Source organism: Mesocricetus auratus, unplaced genomic scaffold (genome assembly GCF_017639785.1).
Source record: "Mesocricetus auratus isolate SY011 unplaced genomic scaffold, BCM_Maur_2.0 Super-Scaffold_4256, whole genome shotgun sequence".
Classification (NCBI taxonomy): domain Eukaryota; kingdom Metazoa; phylum Chordata; class Mammalia; order Rodentia; family Cricetidae; genus Mesocricetus; species Mesocricetus auratus.
This window is the reverse complement of record NW_024429182.1, coordinates 112664078-112689103: the sequence shown is the minus strand read 5'-3', so window position 1 is coordinate 112689103 and position 25026 is coordinate 112664078. Positions and strand designations below refer to the sequence as shown.

General features: G+C 43.9%; 1 protein-coding gene across 9 annotated transcripts in view; it reads right to left on the bottom strand.

Moving 5' to 3' along the window:
- The window catches only part of Arnt2 (aryl hydrocarbon receptor nuclear translocator 2), a 148849-nt gene that overhangs the window by 113928 nt on the left and 9895 nt on the right, over window positions 1-25026 (bottom strand). For 4 of the 9 annotated variants that reach the window (XM_040729064.1, XM_040729041.1, XM_040729044.1 and 1 more), the window contains exon 1: window positions 1565-1637. The exons of 1 other annotated variant lie outside the window; for it this stretch is intronic. In XM_040729064.1, the coding sequence (XP_040584998.1) occupies window positions 1565-1622 (58 nt within the window). In that variant the 5' untranslated portion in view covers window positions 1623-1637. Of the gene's footprint in view, window positions 1-1164; window positions 1328-1564; window positions 1638-2294; window positions 2394-3834; window positions 3970-3991; window positions 4239-25026 lie in introns of those variants that run through there. 4 more of the 9 variants (XM_013118935.3, XM_013118934.3, XM_013118936.3 and 1 more) reach the window with 4 other exon arrangements.

Here is a 25026-nt window from a genome sequence, read left to right as displayed (position 1 = left end):
ACTACGTCCTCACGGTGCGCAGGCAGAAATAGGGTGCCCTGGCTGACCCTGGCCCAGCTACCCTAAGAGATGAACTGATACTGAGGCTGTAAGTCCCAGTCCCAAAGTCGTGTGGCATACAGGAAATGCCATGGTTTGGGGTCACTCAACTGAGCTGCGGGGTTATGGGAAGCTCACCAAGCTTCGTCTATAAAGTCAGGCGAATACCTACATCCCAGAGTTGCCATGAGGACAGAAAAGCATGTATGATGTCTACCAGAAGAAATTCCCCTTCTCTTGTATTATTTTTCCCCAGGAAAAGAGTATCTTTCAGCAGAGCTCTCTCTGTGTATGTGTGTCTATCTTAGGCATATGTGCGCGTGCACACACACACACACACACACACACACACACCTTTGAGCAAATCTCTTGTCTGCACCTTGGTTTCCTATCTGTAAAATGGGAGCACATGTCTGAAGGTATGAGGATCAGAGACAGACACTAACATGTGTGCACATCACTCAGATGTGCCTCCTGGCACAGAGGAAGCACGCTCATTCAGTTAAATACATGCGTGGGTGCTAGCACACACAACCATCTTACCATGAGGTTCTTCCCTGCACTTCTGTGATTTTTGTCTTTCTGGTCCTGTCTCACACATGTGCAGAGAAGGTGACATTCTGGGACCCTTGTTCCTCCCAAAGTGCTCACCTGGACATTCTGGGACCCTTGTTCCTCCCAAAGTGATCACCTGGAACTGCTGTCACCAAAGCATGAAAATGGGGACAGTACCAGCTTGGGCTACCTGAGATAGCCTTCTTCCTGAGTAGAGCTGGTGCCATCCTTTTATGCTTGACCTTTGAGCCAGGGGGCACCTGGCCACATCTGAGGGCGGGTCAGCAGGCCAGGTACCGTATTCCTCCAGTGGAGCTGTGTGAAGCAGTGAGCCTCCATTTCCTGTGTCCCCACCACTCTTGTCACCTCCTCTCCAGACTTCACACACTTAAGCATGCATGCATACCACACTTACACACACCATACAAACCATACAGATGAAATGTGCATGCAAACAACTAGCTGTGGGATCAAGGAAGGTACTAACGGGAGATGTACACACACACACACACACACACACACACACACACACACACACCATACACTGGCATGGTCACAATAACATGGTACCTGCTCTCATTCCTGGGCAGGGCAGGGACATGGCCACTGGCTTGGCAGTTTCCTACAGCTCCATGCTTCCTTCAAAGGGTTGCAGCATGCTGGTGTGGGAACCCAGGAAGTCTGGGTGCATCCTGCTCACAACTCCCATTCCCTAGAGGCAGATCAGCAGCGCCTGGCCAGGCTTCAGCAAGAAGGACATGAGCCTCACAAATACAGATGGGGGTTTTTCACAGTCAGCAAGGAGGGAGGAAGTCTGGTGCGGCGCAGAAACTCAAATGCATTCCAGCAACACCACATGTCAAATGCAAACCACCTTAAAGCAGACACAGGGCTTTCCACTGTGCGAGGGAAAGTTTAAAGCAGGGGCCAAGCACCGACATACGGCTGCCTCTGTGCTCCTCTCACTCACCTGCCCTTCTTCTCAGACTTGGTCTCACGACCCCGCCAAGAGGTCTGGGGTTATGCATAGAGGGGCCAAAGCTGGGGGTGGCCAAGCGCGGCTCCCCTGTTCCTACCCTCTCTATGAGATCCGTTCCCCAGCTTACTCAGGCATCTCTTCTGTTGCTCAGGAGCTGCATCCCTGGCCACCACTTTTTGGCCCTTCTGCCATGTGCCTTGCCAGCTGCTGCTCTTCACCAGGACTCCAGGGCAACCCGGAAAGCCTCTTTTATCCACGATTCCCCTCAGGGACCTCCTCCATCACCTCTGCAGATCCCCAAGCCTGCTACCCTGCTACCCCCTGGGTGGTAACACCCCAGCCTTCTGCTCTACCCTGGTCCTCTTATCTGTGCCCAGGACGGGGGAAGGCCAAGCAGTCCATTCTCATTCTCAACTTCTCTTTATTCTCACCACTGTGTGGAGTCCTTGCCGTGACCAACTTGTTCCTGCATGGTCAGGATGCTGCCACCTCTGCTGCCCATCATTCTGGCTCCAGTCACATAGCCCTGTCCATCCTTGTACCACACCAGGACCATTTCCTCCCACCCCAGGACCATTGCACACGCTACGTCCTTGGTGAGAAAAAACTCTCATCCTCCTCTTCATCCAGTTAACTCCCTGGTCATTTAGATTCTGCTCCAGTAGAAGACCTGTTTCCAACCGGCCCCTCCCTCCTGAGTGTAGACACGGTCCCACTCTACCTGTATGCTTCCTGAGAGAGAATGAAGGTCACAGCAGTTTAGGTGAGAGACCAGGGCTGGGATGACAGGGCCCCAAAGAGGAAAGATGATGTCACTGTCTCAAAATACTGGTGTGTCAGCCTGAAGGCTCAAAAAGGGAAAGCCCAAAAAAACCTTGGTCACCTGATCCTCCTACACTGGATGGGCAGAAAATTTTGGAGAAGGAAGAAAACCACGGCTGGGATGGCTGGAAGTTTACACGTACTCTGTCACAGGAGCTCTGTGTTGGGACCTGTTGCAAAGGACAAGTGCATCCATAGCCTCTTGTGTCTGTCAACCCAGAGGACGCAGGCCCTGCATTCAGTTTCTCCACCCATACTCTAGCTAAGAAACCGGATTAACCAGGTACCCTTCCTTTGCTGGGGTGGCTGTCTGTCTGGATCATAAGCACCATTTGCAAAGCCTATTTTGAGCCACAGGCTGTGCTAGAAGCCAAACGGCAGTCAGAGATTTTTAAAGGCCCAGTCGAGACCGAGCATGAAGCTGGCTGGGCATTTCACACTGAAGGCTGCTGGCACTGAGAGAGAAAGCCCTGTCTCCTGGGATGCCAGGGAAGGTTCCAGGAGGCGTCCTGAAGGAGGCTACCCTTGGGATAACCTATCCACGGACTACAGAAGCACGGCAGAAGTTCATTCCTGAATGCAGTCCTTTGATTGCTCCACAATGCCCAAATACACCCCATGCCAGCCACCTGTGAAGGGCACATCTTCTGGTTCACTTTCAGTTGCTGGAACTTTCTGGAATCCTTTGACCCTAAATGCCATTCTCAATGGATTCAATTATTCCCCCATGTCCAATGTAACTCTCTTGCAATGACTTTGTGCTTATTGCTCAGTGTAACTGGTGGCCAATCCGGAATCAGAAATATCAGCACCTCCAGCAGTTCAACCCCATCTGCAAGGATTCCACCCCTGACCCCACCCCCACCTGGGAAACAATGTGCCCCACTACAGAGAGGATAAATGCCTGCTTGCTAGCTCCTAGACAGAGCTGCCACTAAGCTGTGCACACATCAGAACATCAGCCCAGACTAAGTGAAGCAGGCTTCACCACAACACATACAGCATGTCCGGTCCATGGCTCAGCATCCAGCTACGGACCGGTGCTCATTTCAGATCCAGCCACGCTGTGCTGGATTCCTATAAAACAGAGCAGGCAGGAATAACCCGAGAAAAGGTAAAATGAGAGCATGAAGGTGAAAGGAAGAGGAGGGAATGCATAAAGACATTCTGTTCCCCTCTTCCTGGCTGTTTCATGGGAATCCACAGAGGAGAAAACAGCCCTGGATCTTCACATGGAGAAAACTAACCACACGCAAACTTTCACAATACGAACACATGGAGGATTGTCAAGATTGTTCAAATAAATAAAAAGTCCAAAGGCTCTCTCCATGGGTGGGAGAAGAGGAAGGAGGGTGCTAAGCAAAGGAAATGTCTCTCCCCACCCATCTTTCCCAGAGCGACACTCGTCACAGATAGCACATCAAATGATCCAGCCCTACCTTCTCAGAGGGTTGAACAAAGACCTTTCTTCCTTGTGAACAACACCTTCTTAGGAGAATACGCTGCCCGTGTAGAAAAAAGATGTCAGAAACCCCTGGGAGCCAATGCACTGCATTTTGTATTCTGCTCAGAAAATGTCATCACAGATCTGTTTACCTTAACCGTGGACCATGATTCAGCCGTGACAACTGTCTTGCATACTGATCAATTTATTTGCAGCAAAATTTCCAGCATTAACTGCTTAGGTTCTGAAAAACTGGATGCTTGGATGTCTTGTGCAGCTGCGACACATAAAGGAAAGATCCAGCTTGTTACTAAAACATTTCAGGGAGAGACTAGGAAGGATTCTTCTTGAAGTGTGGGTGAGGGAGGGTTCCTTCCTCTTCCAGAGAGAAGGCAGGGCGCACGATTCCTACAGGCCCTCCTCAGGGTGGGATGTTCGCCACACGATGCTCAGAAAAATAGTGCTAACAGGGACCACAGAACTCTGCATCCAGGTTTTTTTGTCAGGCTTTAACCAGCTGTGTGGCCCTCTGTAAGACATACCCATCCCACAGGCGGGATGAGCCGGGCTCTGCAACAGGGCAGGAGGTGGCAGAAATGGGAGGGGCTTACGGTTGGGACCAGGAAAGGAGGGAGAAGCCAAGCCCTGCTCTCTCTGGCAGCAATCATCCAAGACTGGATACCAAGACTCTTCTAGAGGGCAGGTCTCAGCCTTGGGGACAAGAAATGGACCATGTAGACTGGGGAGAGGCCCTGCCTCCTCCATAAGCAATGGTAGCACCAGTGGATCCTGTCTCCCCAGGCCCCACCGTGCTGTGAGACACTGGTGTCAGCATACAGGCTGTCATCAGTGTTCATGCCCATAAACTAGCTTCATTTCCTTCCTTCTGGCTGAAGGCCAGAGTCTCTGTGCTAAGCTGTATGGTTTTTATTTTTAAAAAATTGGTCTCATATAATATATTCTCATCATGTTTTTCTCCTCCCCCAACTCCTCAGATCCTCCCCACCTCCCTATCCACACATTTAATGTTCATTCTCTCTCCAAAACTAAAATTAGAAATATAATCAAAACAATCAATGATAAAACAAAAGTACCAAATGAAACAAAATACGCACGCACTCACACACAAGCACACACACACACACACACACACACACACATACACACACACACGCACACAAATGGAGTCTGTTATGTCTCAGTCAGCTACTCTAGGGTAACAGACCTGTCATAGACTGTGGCTGATACAGCTAGTAGCACTCGACTGGAGAAAACTGTGGTTATTAATTGCAAATGGCTTCTTGGTTAGGGGTGGCACTTGGTGTCCATTTCCCCTTCTCAATGTGGGACTTTGTCTGGTTCAAACCTGTGAAGGACTGGTGTGTGCTGTCACAGTCCCTGTGAGTCCCCATGTGCATCAGCCCTAGTGTGCCTGGAAGATGCTGTTTCCTCTGGCAGTTTCCTTTTCTCCAGCTCTTACAATTTTCCCACCATCTCTTCTGCATAGCTACCTGAGCCTTGAGGGAAGGGTTTTGATGAAGACATCCATTTAGGGCTAAGTGATCCAAAGTCTCTCACTCTCTGCACATTTGGACTTCATTTTTAAAGCAAATAACAGAGGCGCAGGAAGACGGTCAGAGGTATTGAACACAGGTCACAGGTCTGAGCAGAGTGGGGCATCTGCACACAAAGGGTCTTACTCCTGAGGCACACCAGGCCTCCCCACAGCCAGAGACCTTCAGAGGAAAGCTGGGGTTACTGGCCATGTAGAAGACTGGTTAAGACACCTGGTGGGAATGGGTTAAAGTACACAGGACACATTGTCACCGAGAGAGGCTCCAACCCATGCTGAGGTTTGCCAAGGCAGTCTGGCCAGGAAGGAGGAGAAAGAGCAAAGTGTGGGTAACTAGTGGGAGACCTAGCCAGGGACTCAGAGCTCTGCTTCTGCACACTCAGAAGTTCAAGAACCTCAAGTGAGGCAAAGATCAGATGCGGATAGAACCCATGAGAGGCAGAGTCTGTCAGCCTGGAGTACATATGGTCTTTGAGGAAAAGGAAGAAATGAAGCCATGTTCAAACACCTGAGGTGACTACCTAAAGGAACCACAAGAGACCAGTTCTCTACTGTGGGGGTTCCCTCACGATGATGACATGAAGGCTAAGCAACAGAAGGAGTGACTGGATGCACACAGACTGTCCAAAGACACTCTAAGGCTGACCAGAAACCAAATGACTGAACATGCCTGACACAAAGAGAAAATTATGGAATAGTCAGACAGACAAAGTCATTCTGCCATTAAATATCACCATTAGAAGAATAATCTTACAGGAAAGAGCTAGAGTTAAGTAACAGCGCAGGACGCAAGTTTTTTGTGAATGTATTTGTTGGGGATCCACCAACTCCAGGTTTCAGCCTCTCTATCTGCCCAAAACCTACTGGGCAGCTTTAGCTTCTGAGTCTTGGTTTGAATGTTGAATGTGCCCAAAGGGTCTACACAAGATTCTAGATTTTATTTTCTTTTGTTTAAAAAGAGGGGAATACACTTCCTTCTTCCTGTCATTTATCTTCACTGAGACTCCCATGACTCTACTTACTATCAGTTCTTTCTACTAACTCATTAGGATGCCTCCCCTCTAGGCTGGCCCTCTGAGGACATCATGTCACAGGCTCTGAGCTGATCTCTAGTCTGTGGCATTTGGAGCATGGTGACAACTTTAAGAGGTGAAGACTAGTGGAAGAAAGTTACATCATGGGGGAGGGCAGTGATGGGAACACTAGAACCTGTACTGTGTAGATTTTTTTGTCAACTGGACACAAGCTAGAGTCTTCTGGAAGGAAGGAACTGGAATTGAGAAAATGCCTCCACGTGTGCAGCTTGGCATAAACATGCTCCCGTTTATATATCATACTAATGGGGCAGGAGCTAAGAGCACTTGCTGCTTTTGTAGAGTAGGAGCTCAGTTCCCAACACCCACATAAGGCAACTCACAACCACCTGTAACTCCAGCTCCAGGTCATCTGATGCACTTTTCTGAACCTTCAAGGGCACTCACATGCATATGTATATACAGACGCAGACAAAATAATTAAAAATGAAAATCAAATAAACACTACAACTATTGAGAAAGGATTAGCTTGCTTACCATCACAGACTGTCATGTTCTTTCTAAGCAAAGACATACATAGAACCATACCTAATAATTAAAGAGGAAAAAAGGAATTGTATAATGTATCATCTATATCTATATGGGATTACTTTGTAAACTACCTTAATAATAAACCATCTTCAGGATTTCACTCCCTTGTTTGTTTGCTTAGAGAGTGCATCTTTCAAGGAAAGGTCTTTTTTGGACTTTTCATGTCTTTTTAGGCTAAGCTAATAATCATTTGTCATGTTTGTTATGCAAAAAGATTCTCAAGGAGTGAAACCTCCAAAATCACACTGCCACACCTATAGTGAATCAATATCAGCACAGGAATTATTGAAAGACAAAGAGAGAAAGAAAAGTGGAATCTATTAGGGAACTATAAATTAGCTCCAATTTGCCCTGTTTCTTCATAAAACTCAGCTGCAAACACACACATTACACAGCTTTATCATACATCTAACAGGGCAGTGCCAAATCCACTGTTGCCTACACAGAAACACAATTCCTGCAATCTGAATACCACTAATAAGTGACAATAAAAATAGTAGCAATACTCATGCTTGTTACAATGTCAGACTGTCATTCAAAAGCTGTAACATCTGGCTTCAGCCTGGATCACAGTCACATTGACTTTGATGCTCCACCACCAGCACTAAGTCAAACTGCTTTAATTCAATGCACATTCAATATGTGTTCACGCAAGGAGAAAAAGATATTCTCTGTCATATCTCTCTCTCTATCATCTCTCTCTCTGTGTGTGTGTGCGTGTGTGTGTGTGTGTATGTGGTATGCTTGTGCAGTTCACTATAAATGGGACAAAGCTAGTATATTAATGTTGAGGTTACATGTGATTTTTAGTTACACTTATTCTCTATTATCTCCAAGTTCTTAATACATGGACTGCAATATTCTTGTAGTTAGGAAACAATGCAAATGATGGGACTGAAAATAAATGAGAGCATCAGGATGCTGGAATCTGGAGGCAGGGGCAGTGTCACAGGAGCTAGTAAGAAAGAAATCGTGTAACCGCCCACAACTGAGCTAACTCACTCTTCAGCAAGGGGGTGTGCTGGGAAGATGCAAGTCAGAATTCAAAGGACAAGTGTATCCTGAGTTCTAAAGAGGAGCCAAGACTGAGTAGGCCAGAGGGGGCTGTGAAAGCAGCAGTGTTATTCCCATGTTTAAGGGGAAGTGGTGTTTAGTATATTCTGATTAGAATATACTGTAGTAACTGTATATGATAAACAGTCTGAATAGTCCACAACCCAAGTATTCGGCAAACAGAAGGAATGGGAAGAAAAGACTATCGAGAGAGAGAGAGAGAGAGAAGTGAGGCTCCAGGAAAGGCAGACCAGGAGATTTTTTGTTAAGGTCAAGCAAATTCTGCTACCAATTAGAGAAACAGCAAGAGTACCCAGAAAAGTGCGCCACAGACATTCTAGTAATGACTATGTGACTCAGCCCAATTTTATGGGGTTTTGTGGTCAGAAATGACCAGGGCCAGGGTAGCTGCTGTCGAGAATGGGAGGGAAGTAGCCAAGAGAAGAGGTGAAAAAGCAGGGTTTTAACCGGAGGCTCCAGGACAAAAGGAGGCCCCTGAAAGGACTGTGTAGGCTCAGCTGCCCCTGCCACTCTGAAGCAGCAACTGGCCAGATAATGAATGGTTCTTCTCAGCAGGAGTCGCTGTACCTTAAACAGTGGGACCTCAGGGATTACTAAACAGTGAGAACAAAAACAAACAAACAAGAAGCAAAGGCAAAGGAATAAAACCTCCACAAACCAGAATGGAATGAGAAGCCAGGGCCAATGGACCTTGGGAGGAGGAAATGCGGAGTCCTGGGCCAACATTCAGAGAAATGGAGGATGAGGAGGGTGGAGACCCAGAGTTGTGTGGCTCAGATAGCATGGCCATGCAGGTCGTTGGCTGTGTGTGTGAACATAGGGCATTGTGAACTCCTTGGATAACAGTGGGACAACTCCAGGGACAGCAGTGGGAATGAGATAACAAGGACTGGACTTGACAGTCTCTGTTGTTTACCTGAACTTTAAATCCAGGTGACACCTCTTAGGAGCAGGACTCGGCAGAAATAAAGGATGGGGTGGAAAGACAGCCCAGTAGTTAACAGAGCTTACTACTTTTGTAGATCTTGTCAGATGGCTCACATCTGCCTTTATCCAGCTCCTGGGGATCTGACACCCTCTTCTGACCTCTACCTGCATATGGGTGCACACACACTTAAAAATCACCATAAATCTTCGTTGCTTTTAAGACAAAAGAAAGGAGAGCACGGCTCCGAGCATGTCCATTTGCCCCCCTCCACCCACCTTCCACCAGGACTTCCGAAAAGTCCATGAGAAATGTACCGACTGCTTTTGTGTGTCAACTTGGCACAAGCTGGAGTCATCAGAGAGGAAGGAGTCTCAATTGAGGAAATGCCTCCATGAGATCTAAGTTTGGGATCAGTGAGTCCAGTCCATCCTGGTAGGTGATGCCATCCCTGAGCTGGTGGTCCCAGCTTCTATAAAGGGCAGACTGAGCAAGCAGAGGAAACAAGCCAGTAACCAGCACCCTCTTTGCATTGGCTCCTGCCTCGGGGATCCTACCCTGTTTGAGTTCCTGTCCTGAGATTCTTCAGTGAAAAATAGCAACATAGAAGTGTAAGCCTAATAAACTCAAAAAATCTCCACAAAGAACAATATTTTCACCTATTTTAACGATTAATTACCACTGTCAACTTGACTAGATTTATACCACCTAAGAGTCTCAGTCTGGACATGTCTGAAAGATGTTTCTAGAGAAGTCTAACAGGAAGAGCAGATCCACCCCAAATGTGGGACCCCATGAGCTGGTGCCGTGTCCTGAATAAGAAAGAAAAAAAGAGGAAGCAATCTGAGCCCCAGGACTCCTTGGTCTGCTTTTTGACTTCCACTCATGCCCTACAATTCAACCCACTCCTTCTGACACCTTTGCTACCAAAAGGGACAGCAAACTAAGCCAAAGCAAACCCTTCTCTTCCTAAGTTGCTTTTGTCAAGGATGTTGTCATAGCACTGAGAGCACTAAGGAATAAGCTATCTTCACTGGAACCGCTGGATCCACTTCTTAAGCCTACTCCTTCCTCCTCCCTCCTCCTCTTGTCCTACTCCTTCCTCCTCTCCACCTCCCTTTTCACCACTGCCTCTTCTCTCCCGTGGGCTGTTGCCTCTACTCCCGAACCACCCATTTCTCCCGGGTCTCAACTCACTTCATGTTCTCACATCTCTGTCCCTCTGGATAGCGCTGGTTCCTGGGCACTGATTTTCTCTTCCCTCCAACAAAAGCAGCAAGGAATGGACACGAACTCAGGCCTTCCTGTAGTCTTTCCTGCCCGGGTCACTCTCCAGTGCTTTCGTCCCTCTAAACTTTGCTAAGGCTTCAAGTCTTCCACACAGCTGCAAGCTGCTGTCCAGCTCCATGTAAAGATGCAAGCCAATAAAAGACATTTGCATAGCAAGATGGTAGGAAAGGCAAATTTGTGATTCTCACATTATTCAGCTAGAGAAAGGCTTCAATGCAGAAATATTATAAAGCCAGAAAAAAAAAAAACACAGCACATCACACCATAAGCACAATGCTTCTCAGAAAACGTCTTTTCTAAAATGGAAAAAATTAACATTTCCCCTGTTTACAAAACAATTGATTAAGTAAATCACATATCCCTCCATAATACAAAATTCTCTTTAGGAAGTCTTATGAAGCAGAGTGGTTTCCTTGTTGAATATATTCCTTGATGAATACATTCATCCATCATTCAACAAAAACATTTTGTGTTAAATTTTAAACAGTGAATTACTCTACAAATATAAAATATGCAAAATAGCAAAACTGTTTACATGCAAAGCATTGGAATGGTTTCTCTTGTTAAGAGCGGTTAAGGTATGACAGTTAAATTCGGTGGTACTATAGACCAAATGGGATCTGTCCCCTGCGGCTCAACTTCTGCTTCTCACTTGTATTTTGATGTAAATATCCCCCACAGGGCTGTGGAGGGGAATGAGTGGCTTAGTACTGTAGACCAGCACTATCCAGACAGGGTCCAGTCTAGGGCAAGTGTAGCAGAGGACACGGTTGGGGGAGGTTATAAAGACTGGTGCCCTGCACTGATTTGTACAGGCTGCTGTACTCAGCTGAGTTTCTTGGTGGGTAGGGTTGTGGTCCTTTAGTCCTGCATTATATCTTAGATGTTATTTTCCTATGCCACTATACCAAAAGAGACTACCACAAAAAAACAAAAAACAAAGTCATGCCAGTACCCCTTGAGGATCAGGTGTATCCATCCCCTCAGAGTCAGACGGGTATGAAAAAGCCTGAAGAGCCTGAGGTTCTCAACAATCAAAGTGAAGATGGACATATGTGTCTACACTGGCTTAGGCAGATGACAGGAATGGAGGAGGGGATGGAGAAATTCTCCATCCAACCCCATCACACCACATCCTATAGGCTCTTCCTCTAAGAGCTGGGCGCTCTTCAGCATCCATCCACACAGCAGTGGTAGTCACAAGCACCTGAGGCGACTCCCACTTGTGGTTAAGAACACAGACCAGGAATGCTGGAACCTCATTCAGGTTCCTTGCTGTCTTGCCCAGATAGCTGAGTACTAGGCTGACTTCTTCCATATAAAGATTGTACGTCACTCCCTACATTCAGGCCTCATCAGATGATGTCAATGACACTGTTAGAAAGGGCATCATGACAGGGCATGGGAGAGCATGGATGATGCTCTCCTGAGTGACCTTATAACTCCAAGTGTGAGTCACTTACAATATAATCTATCAAATAACTTTTGTTGGGAGGGTGGAGTGAATAGTGCCCCACCAAATGCGTATGTTGAAACCTTAACCCCTGAAATGATGAATTTGGGGAGACTTTTAGGGGTAACCTGGTCTAGATAAGGTCATTAGAGAGGGGTTCCCACAATGGGATTAGAGGCCTTATGAGAGGAGACACCATCACTTTCTCTCTGCCCTGTGAGGCTAGAAGAGGAAGGCGTCCATCTAAAAGCCAGGATGACAACCCTAGCCAGAAACTGGATTGGTTGGCACCTAGATCCTGGACCTAGCCCCAATACTATATACTCTCTCTCTCTCTCTCTCTCTCTCTCTCTCTCTCTCTGTCTCTCTCTCTCTCTCTCTCTCTCACACACACACACACACACACACACACACGCATGCACATGCACGCACGCACGCACATTCGTGTGTGCTCAGAGAGAGAGCCCTGAAATCCAGTGCTACTACAGCTGTGCTCGAAACAGATGTACAAGGCCCAACATGGCCATGGTGTAGAAAAAGAGTAACCAGTAGCTCACATTTAATAAGAAGCACAGGTTTTGAGTACCTGACTCTATCCTGGGAAACCAGTCTTGTTCTATCTTTCCTGTAACTGGTGACTAATTCAATTGAGCACTGCGGATGGATTCAAGGGTTACAAACAAGGAGTAGGTATGAACTGGTCACTCAGGAGTAGCCCTGCCCATGCTCTTCTGAAAAAGTGGTTATTGTGGAGGAAAGCAGTACACATACGTATCCTCTTGGTTTCCAGAGATAACCCAGCCACACAGGAAGCTGGGCTAGCAGAAACAGCAAGTCAGCTATGTGCTCTAAAGTCAAAGACCACACAGCACTTCAGGCTCCTCATGGGGTTTGAGTCCTTGAAATGTACGTGGGACTACGTTGGGCAAATTTCAACTACAAAACCAAAAAAAATTCATTAGTGCCATGGATAATGACAAGAAGTTGAATGTGACTCAATAGCTTAAGGTATTTTACAATACACACACAACACACACACACCACACAAACACATATACACACATAACACACAAACACACATAATGACACCAAACACACAAACACAACACACACAGATCTACACACATATACATAGACAACAAACAAACACACCACACACACATATATGTAACACAATAATACATACATATACCTACACACACAATATACATACACACATAACACACAAACACACATACAAAGGCACCATACAAACACATATATAAACACAGATATAGACAACAAACACACCCAGATGTACACACACACACACACATATACACATAATACACACACACAGATATACACACCCATACATACACAGAACAGATATAAACACATGGAGGAAAGCAGTAATAGTTGTTTTGTCAATAAACAGTGTGTGTGTGTGTGTGTGTGTGTGTGCCTATCACTCGTCTAATTTAAGGGGACAGTAAATCAGTGAGAAGAAAATCACCTCGGTGCAGGTAAAGTTCTATCCTGTGGTTTCAGGCAAGACATCATAATAAAACAAGGTGGGACACTGGCAGCACCACTGCCACAACTGGCCCCGTGAAGGTGCTCAGAGAGAGGAGACGCCCTTCCAGAAGTGGTCTTGTCGACCCAGACTGCAGTGAGGATACAACTGTGACCACATAGCTATCCCACCAAAGCAGCAAGCCTCTTGAGCACAAAAGCGACCATTTTCTTGCTGTGACAAATAAGTGACTAAATCGACCTAAGGAGGAAACTGTTTGGCTCACAGCTTGGAGGTATAGTTCATAATGGCAGGGAAGGCATGGTGGCAAGACCAGCTCTACCTGTGGTGGCAGGAGTGTGAGAGAGCCTGTCACACAGAGGAAGCAGCAAGAGAGATGAATGCTGGTATTCAGCTCGCTGTCTCCTCTTAGGACCCCAGCCCAGAGAATCAGGATGGACCTGCATTCTCAGTTAACACCCTCACACATCTCTCTAGAGGCGTTTTTATACTGAGCCTAAACACAGTTGACAGTGAAGATGAATGCTCGTAGAGGCTATCTCCTCTATAAATAAAACTGTAAATAGCTGTGTGCAAACAAATAGTCAGCCCAAACCCGTGACACACAGAAGTACCTCACAACCAAGGGTAGACCCCCGTTGTACTGCCTGTTCTGGACCATCCTCCCTTCTGGTAACAACACTGAGATCCTTATTTGACACATAAGGACCTTGGTACCCATGATTCAGATAAATTTGCACCTAGGAGAGCTTCCCACAGCATGCTAAGCTAACCACTCAGAGAAAGAGTCTTTTGACCAAAGTCTAGTGATGTCAGTTGGCCCTCCTGTTTAGAACCTCTGCTGGAATTCCCAATGATGAGATATAACTGGGTTACAGTCTGGGGGTTGTGGGGACCTACCAAAGATTAGAACTAACATGAGCAAGGTGGGCCAAGTCAAATTCCATCTAAGCACCAAAGTTTTATGGTTTACTTGATCTAGTTTAAAATGAGCTCTCTTTTAGAGATACAAGAATCCTGGCAAATCATTCTATGATATATTCATGTTCTCTGTGTCTCTCTGTCTCTGTCACTCTCTCTTATACACACACACACACACACACACACACACACACACACACACACACCTAAACCTAAACTCACATTCAATAAACATGAACTGCTTCTACATTTACAGAATATCACTATTAGTATGGACAAAAATTATAAATCTCACTAATATATCAGATATTAACATTTATCTTAGTAATATTTGATCATACAACATTGCCATGTGTCTTTTATTCCAGGACTGAGCAGCAGAGTCATCTGACCCACAGGGGATCTGCTCCAGCACCCAAAATGCAGGCACAGAAGGACACAGAGCCCCCAACTAGATTACTATTTCTTCTACACATATACTCATGACAAGTTCAACCTATAAATCAGGTACAATAAGAGATCAGCAATAACTATTATTAAGAACAGTTGTAGCAGCATATTAACGTAAAACTTATAAATCGATGATTCTGGAAATGTTTGCTAAGTAGTTTCAAATCCTATTGGCCCTTAGTAACTGCAGAAAACAAAACTGTGTGTGAGGAGACTGCTGCTCATACAGCTTAACACTGGGAAAGACATCCACAACCTAGATAAAAGACAAGTGTGTATTTAGCTCAAAAGTCAGTGAAAAGGACATTGACATAACCAGTGCTGTGACTGGGAATGACATAATTATCGTTAGCATGGAGGATATGCTTTGAGTTGTCGTCAGTATGGTCACTATTCAGATAATATGAAGGCAGGTGTTTAACCACTTGTGAAACGATCTCAGGTCAAGGGCAGTGGTGACGATGGCAGCAATATTTCCGGCCAAGGACTCTGTAAGGTGCTGCTGAACTAAACAGGCCACAGGCATCATCTCACTGACACTCGCAGCTCTTCTGTGAGCTAGGGATCATCACTCACATTTTACAAATTAAGGAGTCAAAGGACAAGGCCGAGAAACCTGTGAAGTCACACATGGCCAAGTGAATAATGCATGCAAACCAACACATGTCTAAAAGCAAAAGACAATGCCTTCGAGGCACATAACACAAGACACAACACACAATCTAGGATTGCAGTCTCTCTAAATGTAGTTTATCATAAGGTGCAGGATCAAAAATGCTAGGAATTGTAAATAGACAAAAAGTTGTACATATAAGTATGACTTTTCAGGGCTGGGGTGTTGGCTCAGTGCTTGCGCACAAGCATGAGGACCCGAGTTCAGACCGATAATAGATGGGCACGGTGTTGTACATGCATAGCTTGAGAGGGAAGAGGACAGAGACAGCCAGCTCCTAAGAGCTCGCTGGTCAGCCAGGCTAGCTGAAAAAGCATTCCAGTGAGAGACCATGTCTCAAAAAATAAGATGGAGAGTGACAGAGGAAAACGCTCAACACTGACCTCTTGCCTCCATACATACACACACTGGCAATCACACACACATTACACAAGCACACACAGAAAAAGACAGCTTCTCCATGCATGTATAAATGCAAATAAACATATAAATTTGTAAATAAATACATAAAATTATAGTGCAGTTAGGATTATCATATACAGTTTACTTGTTTAAGTTAATAAATCATGAAGAATTTTCTCCATCAGTAAAAATAAAACGAGAACACTTTAATGCCTAACTGGTAAGCCATTAGAGAACATTGTATATGTAAGCCAGGTGCAGTGGTGCAAGGCTGTAGACTCGGGAAGTCAGTGGATCACTTCAACACAGGAACCCAAGACAGCCAGAGCAACACAGTAAGCCCTTGTCTCAAAAAGTACTGTAAAGAAGCCATGCATTTGAAAGACAGCAAATTGGGGTACATGGGCGGGTTTGAAAGGAGGAAAAGGAGGGGCGTAAATGGTGAAATTATAGTCTCAATTTTTTTAAATATTGTAGGGGCTGGAGAAATGGCTTAACGGTTAAGAGAGCTTCCTGCTCTTCCAGAGGAGCTGGGTTTGGTTCACAGCACCCATATCAGGTGGTTCACCACCATCTGTAACTCAGCTCGAGGAGACCTGGCACCCTCTTCTGGTCTCTGCAGAGGTCCCCACACGTGTGACTTTTATACACAGACACACATACATAAAAAATGAGCACAAATCTTCTTTATGAAGTGCTGCATATGCAAACCATTGTGGGTTTGCTTTGTCCTTGATAGACACTTAGACTCCATTGCCTTTAAATGCTAGACTCCTTCTGCCTTTATAAACGACACTGTAAGATAGTTTCCTCAAGACATTGCTTGTAACTGTAATTAGCGCCTGAAAGTCAGTGGACACACTATAAGCCTGAGTCATGTTTGCACACTCACCATCACCACAAACGAGGCCATGATTTTCATCCTGCCAGCAGCAACTAAGCAGACTTCCCAAGCATTCCAAGATCACTATGCTGTTGAGTTACCGCCAAGACAACTCCCAAAAGTGCATTTGTTTCAGCTTTCATGTCATCAGGTACTAATGGATCTAAGTGGGATTTTATGAAATATATTTTGTTGCTTTTGAATTGTCTATTTCTTCCTGTATTTCAAAAATGTTTCTTTGAGATCTGTCTTTCTCTAGTTGTTTTACATACACTAGCACAAACATACTTGTATATATGCAAATATATGAAAGCTCAATTTTAACCACCATGTAGTTTTAAAGTATTTTCTTTATTGCCATTTAATTTGGCCTAAATGGATCTTTAAAAAACAACTCACAAAAATAAAATTAAGACACATCAAGGAATGAAATTCATACAAATTTCCTCCATAAGAAATAAAATATCTATACAATTGAAGTCAAAAGTGGAATCCAAAATATATTTTAAATATCACTTATCAACCACAATTGAATATTCTGGCATTTTTCTTTCTAATGCATAAATTTTGATCCATTTGTAGGAACTGTTTACATATCAGACTCATTGCTATCACTTCTCATTTGCTACCTATTTCCCCAAGTCTTTTTACCCTGACTTGTTCATGTTGTGTTGAGGGAAGGGAGTTCCAGACTTCACTCTACTACTTTTTCCCTACTAATTTGAAGATGATTTATATGCACTGTGGATTATTCTAGAAATTCTATCATGCACACTACAGCAAAAGGTAGTGGTCTGGAACCACATAGATTTCCCTCTGGCCATACCAGTGCACGCTGTTATTGAGAGTCAAAGCACATTAATTTTTATTCTTGTGTTCGCCATTTTCTCCTCCTTGTGTATCTGGAAATCTCCAACAAGGTCACTTTTCATCTTCTGGAAGTAGAACCTTTAGAATCTCATTTAGCGGAGCCTCTGGTTCTCTTAACTTTATGAAGATGATTTTACTTCCTTCTCAGTCCTGAAAGATGAATTATCTATGCACAGGGGTTGAAAATGCAGGCTAGTGGCAGAGGTCTGGCCAAGGTCCTGGGCTTGTTCCTTAGCACCATCATCTTCTGGCTTCCATTGTGGTTGTTGAGCAGCAGTGGATTCCTCTAACCCAGCCCCACAGATGTGTTCACTGTCGCTACAGGTCTTAAGCTTTTCTCTGTGTTTAGTGCTTTTACTCCATTTAATTTGGGCTCAGATGTCTTCTTTGTTTATCTTGCTGAGGACTTATTGTAGTTCCGGAATCTAACTGTTTTAGTTTCATTTCTGCTGCTGTGATAAAGTTTCCTTTAGAGATGAAGGGGTTTCTTTCAGTTTAGGATTCCTGGTTACAGCCCATCACCGTGTTTCAAACATCTAGTCACATCACATCACATCACAGCCATGGTCAAAAACCGCGGGAAATGAATGCATGCTTGGCTTGCTGTTCAGCTTGATTTCTCCACTCATACAGTTTTAGACACTCAGCCTAGGAATGGTGCCACTGACAGAGGCTGGGTCTTCCCACATCAACTAAGTTAATTAAGATAATGTGCCCCTCCCCCCCAAGCCCATAGGCCAACCTCCTCAATGAGGTTATTCCAACATCAAACTGAGACTCAAAGCCTCTTGAACACGTCAATTACCGGAAATATTATTTTCATAACTTCTAACTCTGCCGCTGTGCTGGATTCTCTGTAGTTACTTTTTTCTATTATTTATTTATTTACTCGTCTATTTATTTGACATGATCTCATGTATCCCAGGGTGGTATAAGATGGCCTTGACTTTCTGATCCTCCTGAGAGTGCTCAGATCACAATCGTGTCCCACCACACTCAGTTTATGTCACACTGGGGATCAAGTCCCAGGGTTTTGTTCATGCGGGGCAAACACGATCAACTGAGCTACATATCCTAACCCTTCTGCAATCTCCCTCATGATACTTTCTAAATCATCAGTTCTCTCTTTGTCTGTGTTTAGTGCATGCTTAACACAGCATGGATTTACTAAGTTTACTCATTTTTCAGTTATAATTTCCTGAAAACTCGCTTGGATCAAGTGACAATCAGCCTTAACAGAAGGCCAAAGGTTTGTTTCTAATTTTTCTAAGCTATGGAAGGCTCAAGGCAGCATAAATAGCCCTAGGGCAAAGGAGTACCTTCCCCAAACAAAAGACTGACTGCTCAAAGTGCCAAGCACTTAGGTGGGTTTAATTTGATGGAGAAAATTAGATGTGGTTTGCACTCCACTATCACCAGACATCACATTAACTGTATGATGTTGTTCAAGACCAATGAATACCAGGATAAAATGACCTTCTTTATGCTGTGGTATATATTTTATATCAATTTTACTTTTACCTGTTTAATACTGTGACCACACCTTGGTTTGTCAGAGTTTTTAATCTTTAATTCAAATCACTCTTTTCAAGGTATAAATACTGGTATCTAATGACCACTGAATTTTGTTGTTCCATCCAATTAATACATTTCTTTTTAAAGAACAAAATTATCTAAGTGCTTCTTTCAAAGTCACCTTTCCCTTCATTGACAATAACAGAAGGAATACATGACTTCATCTCTCCTTACAGCACCCAATTAGCAACAGGAAGGGAATTCTAATTCAAACTGCCAGTGAGCTGGCCCCAGTCCCTGGGCAGAAAGGACGGGAAGTCAATATATCTGTGTGTGTGTGTGTGTGTGTGTTTATGATATATATGCGTGTGTATATGTATATATGATATATATGCATATATATATTCATGTGTGTATGATATATATATATGCGCGCGCACGCGTGTGTGTGTGTGTGTGTGTGTGTGTGTGTGTAATGAAATCTCCCAAAAGTGGTCAAGGAGTAAGGTAGGGGGAAAAATGAGGGTAAAGACAGACAGTGGCATTGAATTCCAGATTCCAGATACAAAAATTTCAAAAAATAAGAAGGGGATTTTATTTATTTTTCATTATTTGAATTGAAAGTTGAAATTACTAGATTGTAATGGCCACCCTAAGGACAAAGAGAAGACTCTAGATTAAAAAGTCCTGGTGTTTGGGGGTGAGGTGGTCCCCTCAGGAGGAAGAGAATCCAAAAGACACCTAATGTACATTAGTGCCATCAGATGGATAAGGCAATAAAGAAGTAGCCTGAACATGCCATGGCCAGTCTGAAGCCCACCCGCCATTCCCCAGTCCACCTACCATTTCAGCAAGAGGAAGGACAAAGTAAAGGCAAAGGCCCAGACCTCCTTAAGCTGCATCCACAATGTACACCGGTAAAGTGAGAAGTAACCCAAAGAAGAGGAAAACACAGACTACAGGTGACTTCAAATAGACTCCAGCAAATGGTGAAGTCAAGTAGTGCATGAAACTTGTGCATTTAGACTCGTGACAAAAGGTAGGCCACCAGTAAGCATTTGTTTAGCATATGAGTGTCAGAGAATGAATAAATCTGAACAAAATGGGCCCTTGCTCTAACTCTAGCTCTATACTCCAAAGCAGAGGAGAGGGCCAGTAGAGGTGGAGGGGCATGGGCAGGCAGTGGCCAGAGCATATGGGGGGGGGGATATACAGGAAAAATACCTTTGGGTAATGACTGTGTCCCCTGTGCCATTGAAGGGATAGGGAGAAAGGAGGAGGCAGTACCAGGGCACCACTGGACCGGCACCCTGGGGATAGCAGAGCCAGGGACCTGAAGCTCTCCCACAATGAGAGTAAAGGAAGAGTGCCCAGAGAGGGGTAGCTGGTGACTAAATGTGCCCAGGAGCCCCAGAGTGCCAAGAGAAGACCGTGCTTCTGGTGTTACCAGGGAGCCCCTCTCTTCAACAAAACATTTGGCCCGTTAGTTCCAAGCCCCGTGCCATGTGCCACACCACTGTGAAGGCATTGGGAGAAGCAACCCAGCACTGGAAAACCAGACCCTGTAGTCCTCACCTCAACTGTGCATCTGTCCTTGTGAGGAGCTACCTAAGACTAATTTAAGGAGGCAAGGTTTCCAAGGCTTCAGTCCTGGGATGTGGGCTTGGTTGTCGCAGAATGTCAGGACGGGGTTTGGGTAGTGAGGTAGAACCACTCTCTTCATGGCAGACATGAAGCAGGGTGGCGGAGCAGGCGGAGCCAAGCTTCTAATATCCTCCACAAGCACACACCCCAATGACCTCCTTCCACCTTCTAAAGGCACCCCCCACTTCCCAGTAGCACCACAGTCGCGTGGTCAAGCTCTTCATCAAACAGGCTAAAGCTGAGTATAGCTTGGTGAAAAGAAAGGAATGGGAAGACAGGGAGGGAGAGGGGAGAAAGGAGAAAAGGAGAAAGAAGAGAGTTAGGACAAAGTTCTATGAATGGGAAGTTCAGTAAATTTCTACAGGCAAATCAGATCCTCAAATTTTAAAAATTTTTACTCATTTACTTTACATGTGTTAGCGTTTTGACTGCATGGATGTCTGTGAATGCCTAGAACCCGCAGAGGCCAGAAGAGGGCACTGGATCCCCTAGGACCTGAGTTACAAGCAATTGTGAGCTACGATGTGGACTGCGAGAATCAAATCCAGGTCTGATGGAAGAGCAGTCAGCGCTCTTAATGGCTGAACCATCTCCCCAGCTCCCAGATTTATTTTTATTTTCTTAATAACGCAGAGTAAAGTACAAACTTGTTTCTAAGAAAAAATTAAAGGAAGCAGGAAATTACGTTTCCAAAATAAACACAAATACTCATCTAAGTATAGATGTGCACCAGCACCCAAGAATGGGACAACAGAGTAATTACTGCTTGACTGTAGATCCTACTGTTAATCAAAGCTCATTCAGACATGCCATGCAGGAGCTTACCTGAAAAGCCTTTCAATTTGTATGTCAAGGAAGTTGGCAATTAAACACTTCAGCTGCCTGTTGGCTTTATTAAAGATATAATAATCCTGACATAGTTGACTTATAATTATTCTGTTTATCAAGTGAAATTGATATTTAGTTTAGGAAAGTGTCAACCCTGAAGCTCTTAGGTTAAACCTTCCCAGACCTGTACTCTGCTCTGTGTATTCTTAGGGTGTTGAGCAGAACTCAAAAGAGGACATCTTTCTTCACTTAGCCAGGGACAGTGTGACCTTGATATGGACACCTTGACGACTCGCTTTTAATAGCAACTACCAAAAGTAATCTCATGATATAATACTGGTTGTATGGTGAGCTGTGTGGCGTTCCTGCTTGTAACACTTAAAATCTGAAGAAAACTAGGTGATATAGATGGATAGACAGACAGACAGATAGGAAAAAGCACAATTCATTATAATTGTAAGGCACATCAGAGAGAATCAATTGAGAGACATTCCTCAAAATAACTGTACTTGACAAAGAGTTTTAAGTTATTAAAGACAAAATTAAAACAACTTAAAAATATTCCAGAATCAAAGGAAACATCATGATTTAATGGGCTTTCTAATCCGGTATTAAACTTAGAATCAGGGAAAAAAAGTTTCATGTGATAAAAACCAACCAGCAAAATATGAAAACAGACCACAGACAAGATAATACGGTCAGATTAATGACAAATCCCTCAGTGGGGCCACAGATGGTGGGGAAACACCATCCTTAAGGAACATGCAAGTTCTCAGAGTTCAAAAGTTCATCCTGTAGAACCAGAAAAAATCATCTTGAGTGAGGTAACTCAGATCCACAAAGATAAATATGGTATGTATTTTCTTTCATGTGGTGATATTAGCCACTAAATAAATGATAACCACGCTGTAATCAGTAGACCCAGACAGATTAGGTACAGAGGAAGGGACTGGGGAAACAGATGAATCTCTCTGAAAGGGGGGATAGAATATATTTTATAGGTTGACTGGGAACCAGAGGAGGAGAATCAGGTAGGGAGAGGATATGGGGTTGAGGAAAGAAATGTGAGGAAAAACATCTAGAATTAAGGGGCAATTGAGAGGTGATATGGAAACCTAGTGCAGTGGAAACTTCCTAAAATATATTTAGGCAATCCCAGTGAAATATCTTAATAATGAGGGGGATGAAGTCTAACTGGCCATCTCTTGTCAGCAAATGAAACTTCCAGTACCAGGATTAGGTTACATCCAGTTGGGTTGCTGGCCTAAAGGGTCCTGTGGAAATCTCCAAACAACCCAGGCTGTTGCTAAGACAATAGATTGCTCTCCACAAACTGACAGCAAAGTTCCATTACTGAAGACAACACCCACACAACTCATTGAATATGAAGATGGCAAACTGGTGCCTACATGAAACCTTCACTTTTACGTTCTAGTGTCTTTGGTACAGGAAGGTTGTTGGGGGAAGTCCTGTGCATTTGTCAATAAAGTACTGTTGAGCCTATAGGGAACCAAGATAGGAGGGACTAGGAGTCCAGGAGGAAGGCTCCTCTCAAGGAAAGCTTCTCTTAACAGAATGGTGTTAGGAGTGGGATTGAATTTCCACGCAAAACAACAAAAGCTTTAAAGGAATTTTAGAAGCAGAAGAACAGAGAGAAGCACAGACTTTGGTAGCAGCATTTTTCTCAGGTGTGCTCTGTTTTGCTAGCAACAAGCCGAGATTCACGTGGCTCACTTACTGGAGTCTTCCTGACTCGGCATAAAAAAAAAACAAAAAACCAGCATGGTTGTTTTAAGAGACTCTGCTAACGATTAAAAGGGGTGTACATACAGCTGGAAATGGCAGCATTTGCTGGATGTCAGCATGGACTGAGGCGGTAAGCTTGAATTACGCTTACGCCCGCCATCTTGAAACGGCAGTTTAAAACGGCTGCGGTTTTATAAATAAGACACGTGGCCAGAAAAACATAAAGGTTTACAGTAAAGTCAGACTTGGATAAAGAAAAAACCTCTAAAGGTTTACAGTGTGTTTAAAAATATACGTGAGATTGAGAGAGAAAATGAAACGGCAAAGTGGTAAATAAATACAAAAGCCGGTGTTGTGGTGGCGCACACCGGTAGAATGTACTCCAGAGGCAGAGGCAGGCGGATTTCCAAAGAGAAACCCTGTCTCAGAGAAAAATAAATTAAAATAAATAAAGTAATAATATATAAATAAATAAGCCACGTAAAGATGGAAAATACACAGAGAGTCTGGATACTGTACGCTATTATGTTTTTCAGTTTTTTCATTGCTAAGGAAGGAACAAATGCTAAAGTACACTTGATTATAAATGCTTCTGAATTAATTCAACTTCTATCTTTTGAAAATGCTTTGACTTCAAAATTTAAGTATAAGGATATGTTACTTGGAAAAGGAGATTTTACTTATGTTTCTACAGAAAATGAAAAGCTGAGGATTCCTTCCAGGCTTTTGTGGTTTGACGAACTAAGACCCCCCGGAAGCAGTGGACTAGGTGTTCCAACTATTGAGACAGCTAAGATGATGCAGCTTTACAGACCCCGAAAATACGGACTTATACAGGTTTCTGAGTTTTGTCATGATCCCCATGGTATGAACAGCGCCCCCTTCCAGCAGGAAGCAGTTTGGAATGAGCGACGTTCTAATTCCCATCTTGTTTATAAATCTTTGTTTTCATTTAAATGCGATGGTTTATAATTGGTTAATGATCACAACCAGTCTTCTTTTAATGGTAAAAAGGGGAATGATAGTATGGGTATTGTTTTTCATTTATTGATACAAATTCAAGGTCAATTTTGTGATGTGTATATTTCTCCTCTTGATTAAGTATTGTGCTTATACTGATCTTTTAAAATGTAATGCATAATTAAATATAGACTATAGATAGTTACTTATAATAGTCAGAATTTATAGTTAGGTAAGTTAGGTTTTCTAGATATACAGAAATATATTTGAGATAGATAGTCTTCAAACCTTTCAAAGACCTTCAGAAAATAGCATTTAAAATGGTTTAGGGTTTTTCTTGACAATGAGAAATGTCTGCTCCTGGCAGCACCAATTACGTCTGAGAGGAAGATGGGCATCGAAGAAACTTGTTATGGAGTTTGCTTTCAACATGACAAGATTAGCCATTTGGCAAGAAGCTGCTCTTGCCTGTACTGCTTGACTGTTGTTGTATAATCTGGACATGCAGGACCCACAGAAAAGTGACTGCTAAACTCAGTCTTATAGGGTTCCTGCTTCATGAAAGAGTCTAAGAGACTTTCTACAGGACAAAGAAAAATGACTGACAGACTGCCAGCACAGATGGACAGTTTGAAATTTCCTACTTTGCTGAGAAATCTTCTGGATACAATGTGGCCTATGGGCTAAAGATGGATGCCCCAACATTACAGAGGAACTTCAGGTGACTGCCCAGGCAACAGGATGTCTCTGTCAATCCTAGTGTTTATATATTATCCTTCTGTGGTCTTCGATGGAGTTAAAGACAGATAGTTATAATTATAGTTTTCCTTAATTATAAT